We start from the raw sequence: 15,009 nt of genomic DNA on the forward strand, positions 1-15,009 counted from the left end.
TTGGCCATCCAGCCAACAAAATAACTGGCTGCAGCCCAAGAAGAGGGTGGGTTAGAGCAGCTTCTCAGACATTAAGGTGCAAAGGAGTCACCTGGAGAGCATTAAAAATGCAGATTCTGATTCAGTAGGTCGGGAAGTAGGGACCTGAGATTCTGCATGTCTAACAGTTTCACAGGTGATGCAAATGTGACTGGTCCCTGGACCACATTTTGAGTGGCAAAGGGTTAGGGGACTGAACCCACTCCATTTCATTCAGCAAATAAGTATTTAGGTCCTACAATGTGCCAAGCACTGAGTAGGTGATCAAAGGGGAAGACACCTTAGACGCGACACTGAGTGCCAACACTGCTCAGCAGTGGACTTCACAGCAATTTCCCCAACCCGGCCTGATCTGCCAAGGGCTTGGTGCTGGTACCCACCCCACCATCATCCGCAGGACTGGTCTTGCTGAGGACATGCCCTGATGTGCTTGCAGGGTTGGAAATCCTCTCAGCACCCCTGCCCACCCTTCAGGGTTTTAATTGGCACGTAAATTGCCCGTTGACCTAACTATTTTTGCCTACCTCATCTCCTTGTATTCAGTCAGCCAAAAAGAAAGGGGCTTTCAGTCCCAGCTCACCCTGGACTCTATGTCAAGGTGGGACAAGGACGGGCCTCCAGAAGGTGGAGAGTGCCAGTGACTTTCCTCATTCCTGTCCCAGCGGGAGGCACAGGCATTTCCAGAGAGGCAGCTGAGGGACCTGTCTCTGCCCCCTTGGGCAGTGTTGGCAGTTTCAGCCTCTCCCCTGCTGAGAAGTTTCCCTGTCCCGGGTGTGAATGATCATTAATAATGCCGCCGCCGCTCTATGTTTGCTCAACTCTGTTTGCAGAATGTTTCCACACTCTCTCTCTTACTTTGTCCTCAAAACAGCCCTGTGAAATATACAATAATCTTACCTCACTGTATAGATGAGGGAGCTGAGGCTCTGAGGAAGGAAGTGACCTACCTGAGGTTACAGAGCGGAAAGCGGTGAGGCCAGGACCAGAGCCCAGGTGTCTGGTGCTGATGAGGTACCAACACCCATGAGTCAGGCTAAGTTCTCTGCCTCTACCTCCTAAAAGGGTAAGGAGGGAATGATACGCTGTGCAGGACCCAGCTCAGCCCTGCCTCTTCCTTCTACCAGGGGCCCATTGCCTGCTGGAATCTTCCACCACGGTCTTCAGTTTAAAGCACATGTGTGAAGGACGCTTTGTGGAAGGTCACTTCCAGCTACCAGTTAGTTTTTGCTAAGAAGTGAATGTGAGATCCCTTGAGGGGGGCATAAAAAATAAAATAGAAAGATCTCCTTAGCTTTTGGATTTTTAATCAGGGGAACATGCGGCACTTGCGGGGGGGATGATTTCTTCAGGGGGGTATAAATGGGAAGAGATGCTCAAAGTCAGTGACAGCCTGTTTTAATTTATAATTCTGCCTCTGTTTGAAATGCACAGAGAATCAGGGAGAAATGAGTAATAATTCACTGAGGTGCTGTCACAGCCAGGAAGCGGTAGGGCCGTCTTTGTCAGCCTGCAGCTGCCAGGAGGGCTGAGACAGAGGAAGGACACTGAGAGCGGTGGGTCTGGCTCGAGAGCTGCTGTGTGGAGACAGGCCTGGCCGGGGCTGTGGGGCACTATCAGGGTAGCCTGGGATGGCCCACTAGCTCCTCGGGGCTGAGAGCCTTCCCTGCGGCCATTCTCCGAGTAACTGCAGCAAGGGGGCTCTCTCTACCCCTCTCCTCCTGTCCTCCTCCTTCTGTGGGCACTGGGGAAATATGTGGTCTATAGAACTGACTGTGGCCTCTTTAATGGGACCCGAGTTCGGGCTGATGTAGAGAAAAGCGTAACAGGGCCCTTTATGCTGAGCCAACAGATGATATAAAGAGGCCCCAGGGACTGGGATTGCTTAGTCAGGATAGGCTAGGTTATGCGGCAGTAATAAACCATCCCCAGATTTCAGTGGCTTAACATAACATTTACGGTACCTGTCCACTAATGGTTGGGGTGGGAGGGGCCTCTACCCCATGGGATCTCTCCTGCTGGCAGAAGCGCCACCATCATGCAGCAGTGCCCCCAGGAATGAGGACTCTCTCCTTGGCTGCTTTAGCAGAAGAGAGAGTCTGAAAATTACACCAGGGCTTTTCACAGCCTCAGTCCACAGGAGATGCACAACACTTCCACTCACATGTCATTGGCCAGGACTAGCCATGTGGCTTCACTTAACTGCAAGGGGGTTGGGAAATAAAGGGGAGTAAATAGATGGTTTTGAGCAATATGTGTCTCTGCACACAGGGGTGATCTGAGGGACCCAAACCAACCAACCCCCAGCCAACACTACCACTGCCACCACCACATTCTTATCATTGTGCCATTAGAAATGTATTTCAGTGAGTTACACACTGGCTTTTCTAAGATCGTGTTCATGGTGGATCTGTATAAAGAGCACAGAATTTAAAAGCAGAAGAGCTGGGTTCAGATCCCAGCTGGGTTACCTGTTGGCTGTGTGACCTTGGTCAGGTTGCTTAACATCTCTGAGCCTCTGCTTTTTCATATATAAAACTGGGTTAACAATACCCCATATTATTATTTTCTAAAGATCAGAAAAGTATAAACCAGCACATGTACAAGTTAGGGATTGGGCTTCTCTTCACTATGAGCATGATTAGACATTGAGGGTCTGGCTGGGGAGCTATCATCAATGAGGATGGTCATGCCTGGCTAACTTTACTTCCTGTTGACATATTTTGCCTTTAGCAGTCCTGGAAATGACTGTACCCCTGTGCTCTCCCTGAAGGTAAACTCCCTGCTGGTTTTTACTGCAACTTCGAGGATGGATTCTGTGGCTGGACCCAAAGCTCACTGTCACCCCACACGCCCCAGTGGCAAGTCAGGACCTTAAAGGATGCCCGGTTCCAGGACCACCAAGGTACCACCCTCTCTTCCTTTCCCCTGGTGCCCACCTGGCCAGACAATAGACTTGGGGCACCACCCCAGAGACACTGGACCTCCCCCGAGGACCTGCCCTGGGGTACACCTACACAATTCCCTCTTCACACTCTCTTGAGCATTAGAATGATTAAATCAAGCCAAGGCTAATGTCACCTTTTGATCCTTAAAATGAGAACTTTGATCAAGGATTAGCTGAAAGATAAGAATAAAAGCAACAATAATAATAATCCATTCATTTAACAAGTGTTTGTTGAAACCTACTATGCCTCAGGCACAGAACTCCTTGAGAGATAAGGAAAACTGTAGCCCTCTTTATGACTGGGGAGGCTGAGGCTCAGGGAGGCCCTTGTGTCATTTGCCCCAGAACTGTGCCCTGGGAACCTTGCCCCATATCTAGACCATTGCCTGCGGCCCACCTTCCTCAATCATACCCCGCCCCCACCCGCATCCAGCTGAAGCTGGCAACTCCCACCCTCCCCTCATTAGAATCCATCCTCTCACGGCCCCTGCTTGACTGCCAGAGGGGCAGAGGGCCTCCACACACCCAAGAGATGCCACCCACACTGGGCTGGGCTGACTCCACGCCTGGAGGAACTGGCCTCGGGATCAGAGGAACTTGACCTGGCCTTGGGATCAGAGGAGGTCTGTGAGGCCAGCATATCTCCAAGAGCTGGGCTACTGGAGAGGCCAGACCATCCAGCCATGGGCCTATCCTTGGTCTGTACACAACGGCTAGGCCTGAGCAGGCCCTGGGGCCCACTTCTCTGCAGGATGGCAGGCAAGGGGGTCTCTCTCGCTTCCCCTCCTCTCCCTTCCCCTCCCCTGTATTTACCTGCTCTTTGTGGAGCTAGAGTCCCTTGTACCAAAATTTCTCTCTTTCCAAGCAAAGATCATACATCCTACAGATTCCTTTAAGAATTAATAATAATGATAAATGTGAGAGAAGACAATGTTCAGATCAGCCACTGAGGATCTCAGAGCCCGTGCAATTCTGTCCTCGGTCCCCGGAGCTGGCTGCATCTAGTGAGTTGGCTTTGGGCCCCGTTATAAAGGAGGCTGAGTTATTGCACCACGGGGGAGTGCTGCAGGGCCCTCCCCAGAGGTGGAGGCCAAGAGCCCCTGCTTCTCCTCCCGGCCTCCTCACCGCTCTGCCTCCTCCTCAGCGCCCTGTCTGTAGGAGCAGAGAAGACAAACAGCTCAAAGCTAGACGTGATCTTCACATCTCTGCTCTGATAGTCGCTGACAGCACCCGTAACAAAGAAATGTCCAGCCCTGTTGAATACCTCTAGTGACAGGGCTCTCACTTCCTCCGAAAGTAGCCCTTTCCATTGTTTAGCAGGTCAGAATCAAACACCGCTTTTCTTCATCGAGCCCCACCCCTCTGTAAATTCTACTCATTGGCCCTGATTTCTGTCTCCTGGAACCCCACAGAACTGAACTATGCCCTCTCCCACAGAGGCAGCCCTTCAGATATTTGAAGACAACCATCATGACCTACCGACCACGAAAGGCCTTTTCTCTCCTGGGTCCCATAACCCCAGCCACTTAATTTTTCCTCAAGGATGGGCAGGGTGCTTTCTAAGATTTCTGGCCTGGCCTAGTTACTCTGCTCTGGACCCACCTGAATTTGTTACTTGGTAGTAACTCTATAAAGACTTTGCTAAGAGAGAAAAATAGAAATGAAGGACTGAAGTCCTACTTGGGGTTCTCTGAGGCCCCTAAAAAGTCATGGGCTCACTCTGGCCCCATCTCCATAGCACCTACCATCTACAAAATACTCCTGGAGGTTTGCAGATGCTTCTTCCCACCACCACGTGGGGCTGGGGCTCATGTTCTGCCAGGTTTTCAGGCAGGTCAGTGCTTAGAAAACAATAAATGAGGCTTCCTGGTCAGGGCATGGGGCACAGGATGACCTGGGCTCTGGAGAGGGGAGAAGACAGTGAAGGTTTAGAGACCATTGGAGGGCAAAGCGCTGGCATGACTGGAAACGGGGGGCAGGGGTGGGCCTGGGGGAGTCCAGCATACTTCAGGCTGCTCCCAGGCTAGGGGCTAAAGCTGGTGACCTTGGGAGATCAAGGATGCAGTAACCCAAGACGTACGGTGCTGGGACATTGCAGGCCATTTGGAATGAAGATCTTTGCATGAGCCAAGTTTTGTAGACAGCGATCAGCAGGCTGTCTTATCCATTAGAGGCGGCAGGAAACCTGTACCCTTAGAGATGTCCTGAGGCTAGAGAAGCATGGGGCAGGGCCCGTTAACCCTGCACCCCGAGGCCCTCCAGTGCGCGAGGATGGTGCATCTTTGACTCTTTTCCTCTCTGCCCAGGCCACGCCCTGTTGCTCAGCACCACTGATGCCCCCACCTCTGAAAGTGCTACGGTGACCAGCGCTACGTTTCCTGCACCGATGAAGAACTCTCCGTGCGAGGCAAGTCTCAGTGTTCCTCTAGTTCTCTGCCTTCTCCTCCCACCTCTGGGCACTTCCAGATGAACCCACACAGATGAGCAAAGTAGCCTGATGGTCGGGCTGCTTGTTCTCTTGCAGGAGGACAAGAGGGCCATTTGAGCCAACTTCTTGGCAGACAGTACCCACCAACGTGGTAAAGTCCCATCTGCAGAGAATCTTACCTTAAACACCATACTCAGCTTCACTGAACTATTTGCAGTAGGACCTTGATTTAAACAAAACCAAAAAATATTTCCAAGGCATAGCAGGGGAGGGTAACAGCAACTTTCTACAGAATCCTTTTTTAAAATGTCAGTCTCTTATAATACATTTTAAATATTATAGAACATCAAAACTTTGACTTACATAAATTTCTCTAAGGCATCAATGGCATTCAGTGAGGTACCTCCAGAGCCACTTAACCAAATGGTTCGTGTAGCTGTTACCTCTTTAATGTGAAGACTGAAGGTGCCATTAACACAAGGTCACATTCTCTAGGGACCAGGAGATGTGCTTAGACCCCAACAGGGCCCATTGATTAAGCTCGTGGACTCTGGAATCAACTACCTAAGTCCAAGTCAGGTTCCATCACTGACTGGCTGTACAATTTGTTTGATCAGCTAATAACCTCTCAGGGCCTCAGTTTCCCCACCTGGAAAGTAGAAACAATAAGAGTGCCTACCCCAAGGAGGTGAGGCTTAAATAGGTTAGTATATGTAATGGGCTTATCACAAGGTCTGGCACAGCGTAGGTACTACAATAGTTAACCAACAGTCTCTGGTACCCTGTATAATTATGCAAAGGAGAAAGGGGGAGGAGGAAGAGGACTTTAGCCAAAAACTTTCCTCCATGCTCTTGGAGAGCCGGGCCATGCCTGTGCTTCTTTGCACTCCCACCAAGCACTGTGTCAACCCCTTGCACACAGTAGAAAGCCAGCACAGAGTTTAGATTTGGTCTGTCCTCTCTTTCTGGAAACTCACAGGAGAAACTCCTTTCTGACTTCATTTCAGGAATAGCTCTGTGCCCTTGGAGCAATTTGTTCCCTTTGAAATAGTGGGCATTGTGAAACTGACCAGGTTCGCTTCCCCTCTGAGGGGCTGCTAGCAATCCCAGGCAGGTGGGGCTTTGACCAGCAGAGATGCAGGAAAGAGCCTTCCCCTGTTTAGGGTACAGGCAAATTCAAGCCCTCCAGGCTTTTTGTGAAATAAAAACCCACAAACATTAAAAAAAAAAGGAGAATGGAAAAGATGTATCAATGATTTTTTTTTTAATCAGAAGAATGGTCAGATTAAATCTGAGGCTTTACCCAGTAAGCAAATAGGGGTTCATGATGTGTAGTTTGTAGCAGCCTTACTCCTGGTTCAATTTTTTTTTTTTTTTTTTTTTGGCCGTGTTGGGTCTTCATTTCTGTGCGAGAGCTTTCTCTAGTTGCAGCAAGCGGGGGCTACTCTTCATCGCGGTGCGCGGGCCTCTCACTATCGTGGCCTCTCTTGGTGCGGAGCACAGGCTCCAGACGCGCAGGCTCAGTAGTTGTGGCTCATGGGCCCAGTCGCTCCGCGGCATGTGGGATCTTCCCAGACCAGGGCTCGAACCCGTGTCCCCTGCATTGGCAGGCAGATTCTCAACCACTGCGCCACCAGGGAAGCCCCTGGTTCAATTTTATAACTCTACATTTGCCCCATCTTCCTTACCCTCTCCTAGTTTATGTTATCTGACTAGGTTTTGTGTATCTCTGTGAAGCACCTTAAATCCTTTCTTGAAGAAGTCAGGGCACAAATAAATAGATTCATTATGTTAAATTGTATTTGAGAAACCACGCTCTCTGGTGCAGATGATGGAATTACTCAGTCATCATTGATATTTCTCGGGTGCCTCAGAGCAGCACCTAGAAAGGGAGGCTTCTTAAGAGGAAATCTAAATGAGGAGAGTTGGTTGGCCCATCTGAGAGGTGAGGGGGATCCTTAAAAGCATTTCATCTTTAAATTTATTCTTCACTGGATTTAATAGGAGGCTGATTTCAGAAAAAGAAATGTCAAGGTAAAACTGATATTTTTCTAATACTTCATCATTTCTCTAATAACCTTTGGGTTGATCAATAGCTTAAACAGGTGTTTTGTTTTACCGGCCTGTTCTATTATTCCTCCAGTCACATTTGCTCTGGGCTGTTTCTGCTATTTCCTGCCCTTTTACAGAACTTGGCTCAGCTCAGGGAGTTGAAGGGAAGGCAAAGAGTCCATTCCGCAATCAGCTCACAGTTATTTCGCATTCAGGTTTCAGACTATTCATCTCAGGCTGATGGGTCTTTGAATTCCCAATGTTGGGGGAAATGTTTTCATCAGAAAAATAAATGACCAAAATAGAAATATGCATTTCCAGGTTCGTAAGCCCTGCCATCTATTACACTCGAATCCTAAATGCAGAAGGCAGGAAGTTGATTTCCATCTCTCCGGCTGGCTGAATGTCAGCGACGGGGAAAGGGATGTTGCATTGCTGTGTGAGACTGTGTGAGGTTAAGCCCCCAGCCCTAAAGAGGCCTCCGATGGCTGTGGGGCCCCAGTGCAGGAAGGCGGACACTGGCTAGAGCCAGGGGTGAAGGCCTCTGATGAGGGGCGGGCCCACGGGAACAGGCGGCTGGCTGAGCTGAGCTCCAGGCTGACACCCACCACTGCGCATCTTCTCTAAACCCTAACAGTCCTGGTCCATGGCCTCCAGGGAGTTGAAGTAATTGCAGAATAGCTCAGAATACTCCAAGAAACCCCACAATCATCAGTGGATTCCATAGGGGAACTGGTGTCGCCTTCGATGCCTTTCCTTGAAAATCTAGCTGTAAGCGAACTAGTAGGCCTAGGTTTCTCCAGCTGCAGTCACTTGGAAAACATGACAAATGCAGATTCTTGGGACCCACCCCAGACTTCCTGAATGACATAACTGACAGGGGCCTGGGGATCTGCATTTTCAAACCCCACACTTGGTGATTTGGATGCACATTGAAGCTTAAGAGTGACTGGCCATCGGCGTCCTTGCCAGTTGTGACCGAAATTCATTCTGAGCCCACGCTGACAGTTACCCTCCATTACCTGGGACTCCAAAGAGTGTGGTGTAATTTGCCTTTTAGAAAGACGAGTCAGAGAAGGGGGCAGAAATGACGGGGCGGGGGACAGACGTGGTGGAGACAGAAGGGGCTGGGAGAGCGCCTCTCAGAGCCCACGTGGAGCCGGGTCAGGTGCCCACCGACCACGGAGACAGAGCCAGGGTGTGTCTTTGTGCCAACCAGCTGGCAGAGCACTCGGAAGCCTTCCAGCTCCGGCCTCCTCCCTCCAGACCCCCGCAGCACCGCAGCCAGCCGCCTCTCGCCACCGTCTGCTCTTGGTGCACACGCCGCATCCACCACGGCCTGCACCACGCTTGCACGAGGGGCTTGAATATTTAAAGACTTCCGCCCAGCCCTGCCCCGCCCACCAACCACCAGCTATTCCCTGCAGGAAAGTGAGGCGCCACTTACGATATATTCAGATTTTTTAAAATTTTTATTTTGCTGAGCTCCAGTTCAAATAATTAAAGTTGCCACTGGGGAGGGGAGCCTCGCGGTGGCTTTCCTGCGCTCGCTTGCTGTCAGAACTGCTCGCCTCCGCTGTGGCTGGGAGACACACTGGGATGTGTCTAGCGTTGCAGCTGCTGGTAATAAAAAGGACGGCAGAGTGGCAGGGGCCATCTCCGCCCCTCCCCTGCCTTTCGCACATCCTAGAAGCCTGAGTGTCTCAGCAAGCCCGGTGTGGCTTGAAGTTCTATTTTATTTGAATAGCCTGCCTGTGACTAGAATATCTTAAACCATGTTCTCAGGACAGAGCAAGGCTGGCGGGGCGGAAAAATGGGCTTCCCTCAATCTCCTCCCCCCTCCAAAACATGGAAGTAGTTTTTCATCTATGAGCTGCAGGAATGAAAGGGACACAGGAAGTGGCACGTGAGCCACTTAATTTGTGGTGACAGCCTAGGGCAGGCCAGTTCCTGGCTACTGGTTTTCTGATCTTGCCAAAGCTGCCACCACTTCTGACCTCTCCCTGCACACGTGTGCGAACACGCAGACACACACACGCTAGGGCTGGAACACAGCCGGTCCTTTCTACTCCTGGCATGAGCCCTGTAGCGATAAAAGCTTTCATTAGCGGCTAGGAGCTGCTGAGATGGGAGCAGAGGCGACCAGAGGGGCTCCTCCATGTCGGCATAGGCTCTCTGGCCTGCAGGGAAGGAGACCTCCGCTCCGTGTCATTAAAACCAGCAAATGTGGCCAGAGGAACGTGGGAGAGGAGCCTGGCATCTGGAATTGCCTTCTGCCACCTGTTAAGTTCTGCTCAAAGCCCCGCTGAGAAGGAGCCCGCTACGCAGGCAGGGCCCCCAAGGCTGGAGGCTAGGGAGTTTTTCAGCGAATTGCACTCTGGTTGATTGTGTAAGGCTTTCCAGGCTGCTGGTGACCATGCCTGGACACAGGGCCCATCCTTTCCCAGGGATTTGGCTGGTGGGGCATTCTCCAGCATCCCGGTGTAACCCACAGTGAGTGTCATGGCTGTGTTGATGGGGCTTAGTCAAGCTGGCCTCACTCCCTCCCCATGGGCAGACAAACAGGACTTCCAGATAGGAAGAAGAGAGGAACTTCGTGACTCCTGTGTTTTAACAGTTTATTAAATTCAATAGCAAAATCCCCCTTGGAAAGGCAAAAAAAGGAGAATAAGAGTAATAATAATTCCTCTAGGATGGCTTGAGGTAGAAAAAAATACAAAAGCTGAATGGCTCTTCCTTTGTCAGCCCCACCAAACCCTCGACAAGCAGGAGCTAAAGACGCTAAGAATATTCTATGCAGCTCACTTTCTGGAGTAGCTCCTTGGTGTCAGGGGCTGCCTCGCCCGTGATCTGGGTCAGGGTTCATGCAGGGCTGCCCAGGGGATGGAGCATTCCATCTGTTCAGGACAGGAAAGAAATGTACCCAGAGATGCACAGCCAGTACATGCAAAATCAACATCAAACTCAGGCCTTATGACTTCAAGCCTCGTGCTCTTTCTGTCACATTGCCCTGCCCCCGGCAATGGTGGTACCTTCTCAGTTTCTGGGGAGTTGATGTGGGCCTCGGAAGCATCCCTGAGGACTGGCATGGCTCTCACCTAACCCAGAGCCCTCACCCTACCTCACCATAGATTCCTCATCTCCAGAGGCAGGAAGGAAATTCATACCATTTTGTAGCAGACTAGTTACCCACTTTGCCTCTCCTCAAGCTGGGACTAGTTGCTGGGTCTAATTCCTGAGCAACCAAGGGGACACTGCCACTCACCTGTGGGACTCAAATGTTATTTGTGCCTTGTATGTGCCTTGTTCTCAGCCCCACGTGCTCTCACTTATTTTAGCAAATCAGGAAGGAGAAGCTACCCCAAGAGACCTCATGAGCTTGATCCTGAATAAGGCTGTCATTTCCTGGATTCATTCCACATTCTGCCTAGAATATGGGCCCACCTGGGGAGAAGGAAACTTCACCCTTCCCTTCTCCCTACTTACCATCCTCCCCTGTGCCTCAGCTGAGTGCTGACTGGTGGAAGAACAAGCAGTTTCTTCCAGAGTCCACCTAGGACGGCCTCTGCCTTGTGTGGCCAAGCAATGCTGCACAAACACTTTGTGGTGGCTGCAGAAACCCTCTTTGTAAATAGTTAGGGCTCAATGCCAAGCTAGGGGGGATTCTGGGGCAACACCATCCCTAGCTCCCCTCCCACGAGCCTGAGCACCTTTGCACGGTATTTGAGGTCTGGATATCCAACTCCCATCTCATCTAATGCTGTGACATCCACTGCAGTGACAGAATGCTCACCGACTCACTGGCAAGTCCCGCTCATCTTCGGACAGCTCCAGGCTTCAGTGTTTGCTTAAGTCAAGAGCAAATCCAGCTAGACTTGCCAGGGCTTGTTTTTGCACCCTCTACTCTCTGCACCCCTCCTCTTCCTGCTTCGAGGAACCTTGAAGAAGCAGGGATAGAACTCCGTGCTTCCTGTGTGACATTCAGCTGGGTTGTCCACCTCTGTCCAGGACGTCATGGTGGGCCCAGCAGGAAGCACAGGGCCCCTCTGGCTCCCATGCGGTGAGGCTGACATCTGAAGCAAGTCACCAGAGCAGCGCGGTGGCCCCAGGCAGCTGCCTCCCCCCTGCCCCATGGCCCAACAGTCGGGACATCTCCCATGTCCAGAGGAATCCAGCTGGTCATTCGGGGTCAGGACAAAAGGAGCATCACCAAGGCAGTGTGACGTGGTAGGAGGAGCAGCACCTTGAGGTCAGGCAGACGTTGGTGGAATCCTGCCACTTTCTAGCAGGGTGACCTTGTGCAAATCACCGCACTCTTCTCAGCTTCAGTATCCTCTGCAGGGCTGTTGGGAGAAACAAGTAGCCAGGGTAGAAGAGTACCCGGCCTGGATCTGGACACATAGTAGATGCTTAATAAGTGTGGTTTCTGCTCCTCCACTGCTGCTATTACTATTATTACTTTTGTGATGGGTCCAAGATCAAAGGCCAGAGCCTGCCCTATCCTGAATCTGGAGAATTTGGTCAGGGGTGGCACCCTCAGGACGAGATACATGGCAGCTGCCAAGATGGGACCAGAAAGGCAGCATGGAACTTGGCTGGGTTGGATGGGCACACAGATGCCTGGTGGGAGGACTGAGGAAGGGAGGGGCACAGAGGGTCCTCACTCAGGCGGTGAGCCAGCGAGTATTCATTTCAAACCCACCATGTGACTGGCCGTGCAGGAAACAGACCACAGGAATCTGGGATCTTTTTAGTGTTTATTCAGCAGAAAAGTTAAGAACACTTACTTTCAGTATGACAGGTCCAGGTCTCCAAGTTACTTATGAATCACTTGGCTATGTTACATTAAAAAACAAGCCAAAATTCTTAACTAGAGCCCTCAAACACCCTAAATCTTTGTACACCTAGGAGAAAGAAACCTTCCCTTAGTCTGGGGCTAAGGGAGGGACCCTTAATAACTGTAAAGTAACTAAAGGAGTACAGTAGCCCCCCCCCCATATCAATGGAGGATACGTTCCAAGACCCCCAGTGGATGCCTGAAACCACAGATAGTACCAAACCCCATATATACTATGTTTTATCCTATACTGACAGGGGGGTAGTGTATACAGCATGGATACACTGGCCAAAAGGATGATTCACGTCCCAGGCGAGACAGCGGGTCAGCAGGAGATTTCATCATTTTGTTCTGCTACTCAGAACGGTGTAGAATTTAAAACTATGAATTGTTTATTTCTGGAATTTTCCATCTAATATTTTTGGACTGCAGTTGACCTTAGGTAACTGAAACTACAGAAAGGGAAACCGCTGATTAAGGGGACTACTATATTTTTTAAATAATGATCCCCTCCTGTGTGTCTGGCGCTGTGCTAAGCATCTCACTCGCGTTATCTTATTAACAAAACAGACTTGTGAGGGGTTGTTACCCCCATTTACTGATGCAGAATCTGGGGCTTCAAAAGCTTAAGTAACTTACTAGTCACCCTTGCTAGTGAAAGGCAGAGCCAGGATTCAAAACAGGTCTGTCCAACTCCAAAGCCAATCCTGCAAACAATCTAAGGTCCCTGGACTAGACTTAGGTCACTCAAGTCAGTCAGTCTCCCTAATTGGGAATAAAAATGCCTGTGTTACTTGCTCGAGGATCAGATGAAAATAGGAAAACTCTTTGTAATCTCTACAACATTTTATGAATGGCAGAAATTATTATTATCCCTCTTCTTACTCTGCATAGGCATGAAGAAGCCATGGCTGACCTAAATTCAGACGTGATACGTTCTTCTTTCTCCTCTGGGTCAATTAGCAACATGCAGACAGCTTGGGAGTATTATTTTGCACAGTTCCTAGTATTAGCACCAGGGAGATGTGCCCAATGAACCTGCTTCATCATAATTCATTGATTAATTGTGCAGCTTCTCAATCGTGAGTATAACCTTGATGCAGGATAAGCGCAAACAAAGAGACTCCTCATCGATTCTCAAGGTCCAACAAATATGGCCCTACTGAGATTTGGAGTCAAAATAATTCTTACCTCAGTACCTAGAGCTGGGAAGCCACTGGAACCTAGCATTCTGTCACCACTTACTGTAATGTGGTTGATGCTGCCAGAACACAGGCTAATGGGCTAAAGTAATCAACAGCCATTGTAATTACAGTCAGACATAATTAATTTAATACCTTTGAGTCATTCAAAATTAATACCTCAGCCATTACCTGATGAAACTGAGGCATAGAAGAATTACTGTCAAGGCTCATGGGTGTGAATAAAGTCCTCCTGGGCACTTGGCAGAGATTTGGGTCCGATTCCAAGTCCACCTGTTAATCATACGCCCTTGTGGCTCCCACTAGTGGTGATCATTATAACACGTTCATGTGGTCCACATGCACGGCCAACCTGTTGAAAGCACACTCTCCCCAGCTGTCAGGGAATGAACACTCCCCCGGTGGCTTTGCGACTTGCGAATACGCTCGTGCCTGGAGTCCATTCTCTTTCTGATGGCTGTTCATGAAGGTTGTAGGAATTTCATTTCACAGAGTCACTCCTGTTCCCCAGCTGAAGGATTTCAAAGCTATTTCTCAGCATCATCTCTATCACCTACAGAGAAACTGAGGCACAGACGAGGTTGTTTGCCCAAGATCACCTCATTACAATGTAACTCAAAAGAAAATATTGTTTTCTCCCCACAAGACTGGGAAGATAATTCTATAGGGAACCTGGAATATAAAACACTGGACTGAAATTTTTAATACAGCATCCTTCATCCTGTCCTATTCTGCTTTTTGTGAGCTGTTTATCTCTGACGTTGTTCCCTGCCTGCTTTTTCCAATACAGGAAGAAGGAACTAACATTGATAAATGTATTTGGTAAGCTGGGCACTGGGCTCACATAATCCTATTAAAGTCTCCTAGTGACTCTATAAGGAGAGTACGGTTGGCCCCATTTCACAGATGAAGACTGAGGCCCTGAGATATTATGTCATAAATAAAGACAGAAATGTTCTTTCTGATTCCAGAGCCACCATATGACCGCACCTCATTCCCCCAGAAGCTCCCACCTTCCCTTGGTCTTCCTTGCAAAGCCCACAGTTCAGGCCAGAGAACCTGATCCTCCCCAAAGCGGTGAAAAGACGGCGCTCTCTTCTCCCACTTTCCAAGGATATCGGAATCCTCCCTTGATGCCTTTTTTAATGCAGCGTTTATTGTTTTTTCTGATTACAAAAATGCTCTGCATTCATTGTAGAACATTAGGAAAAACTAAAGAAGAAAATTGAAATTGCCCACAGTCTTACCCTCCAAAGATAACCCCTGTTACCATGTTTGTAAATTTCTTTCCAGGCAGATAAATGTAGATTTGAGCAGAGGCATAGATAAAGGGTTTATACAAATTTGGTATCATACCGTATAAGCATTTTGTGTCTTCTTCATTACTTAATATTGTATTTTCCTAGATCAATATCATTCTTTATAAATATGCTTTTACCCTAAATTTATTCATTTTGTTCTAGTTATCAAAAGTAATAGATGTTCATTGTAAAAAATTTAGAAAAGA

General features: G+C 49.3%; 1 protein-coding gene across 1 annotated transcript in view; it reads left to right on the plus strand.

Moving 5' to 3' along the window:
* ALK (ALK receptor tyrosine kinase) overlaps positions 1-15,009 on the plus strand; it is a 739,286-nt gene that overhangs the window by 619,613 nt on the left and 104,664 nt on the right. The window contains exons 8-9 of the mRNA XM_059942612.1: positions 2,810-2,941; positions 5,290-5,390. Of these exons, the coding sequence (XP_059798595.1) occupies positions 2,810-2,941; positions 5,290-5,390 (233 nt within the window). The remainder of the gene's footprint in view (positions 1-2,809; positions 2,942-5,289; positions 5,391-15,009) is intronic.

Source organism: Balaenoptera ricei, chromosome 13, assembly GCF_028023285.1.
Source record: "Balaenoptera ricei isolate mBalRic1 chromosome 13, mBalRic1.hap2, whole genome shotgun sequence".
Taxonomy (NCBI): domain Eukaryota; kingdom Metazoa; phylum Chordata; class Mammalia; order Artiodactyla; family Balaenopteridae; genus Balaenoptera; species Balaenoptera ricei.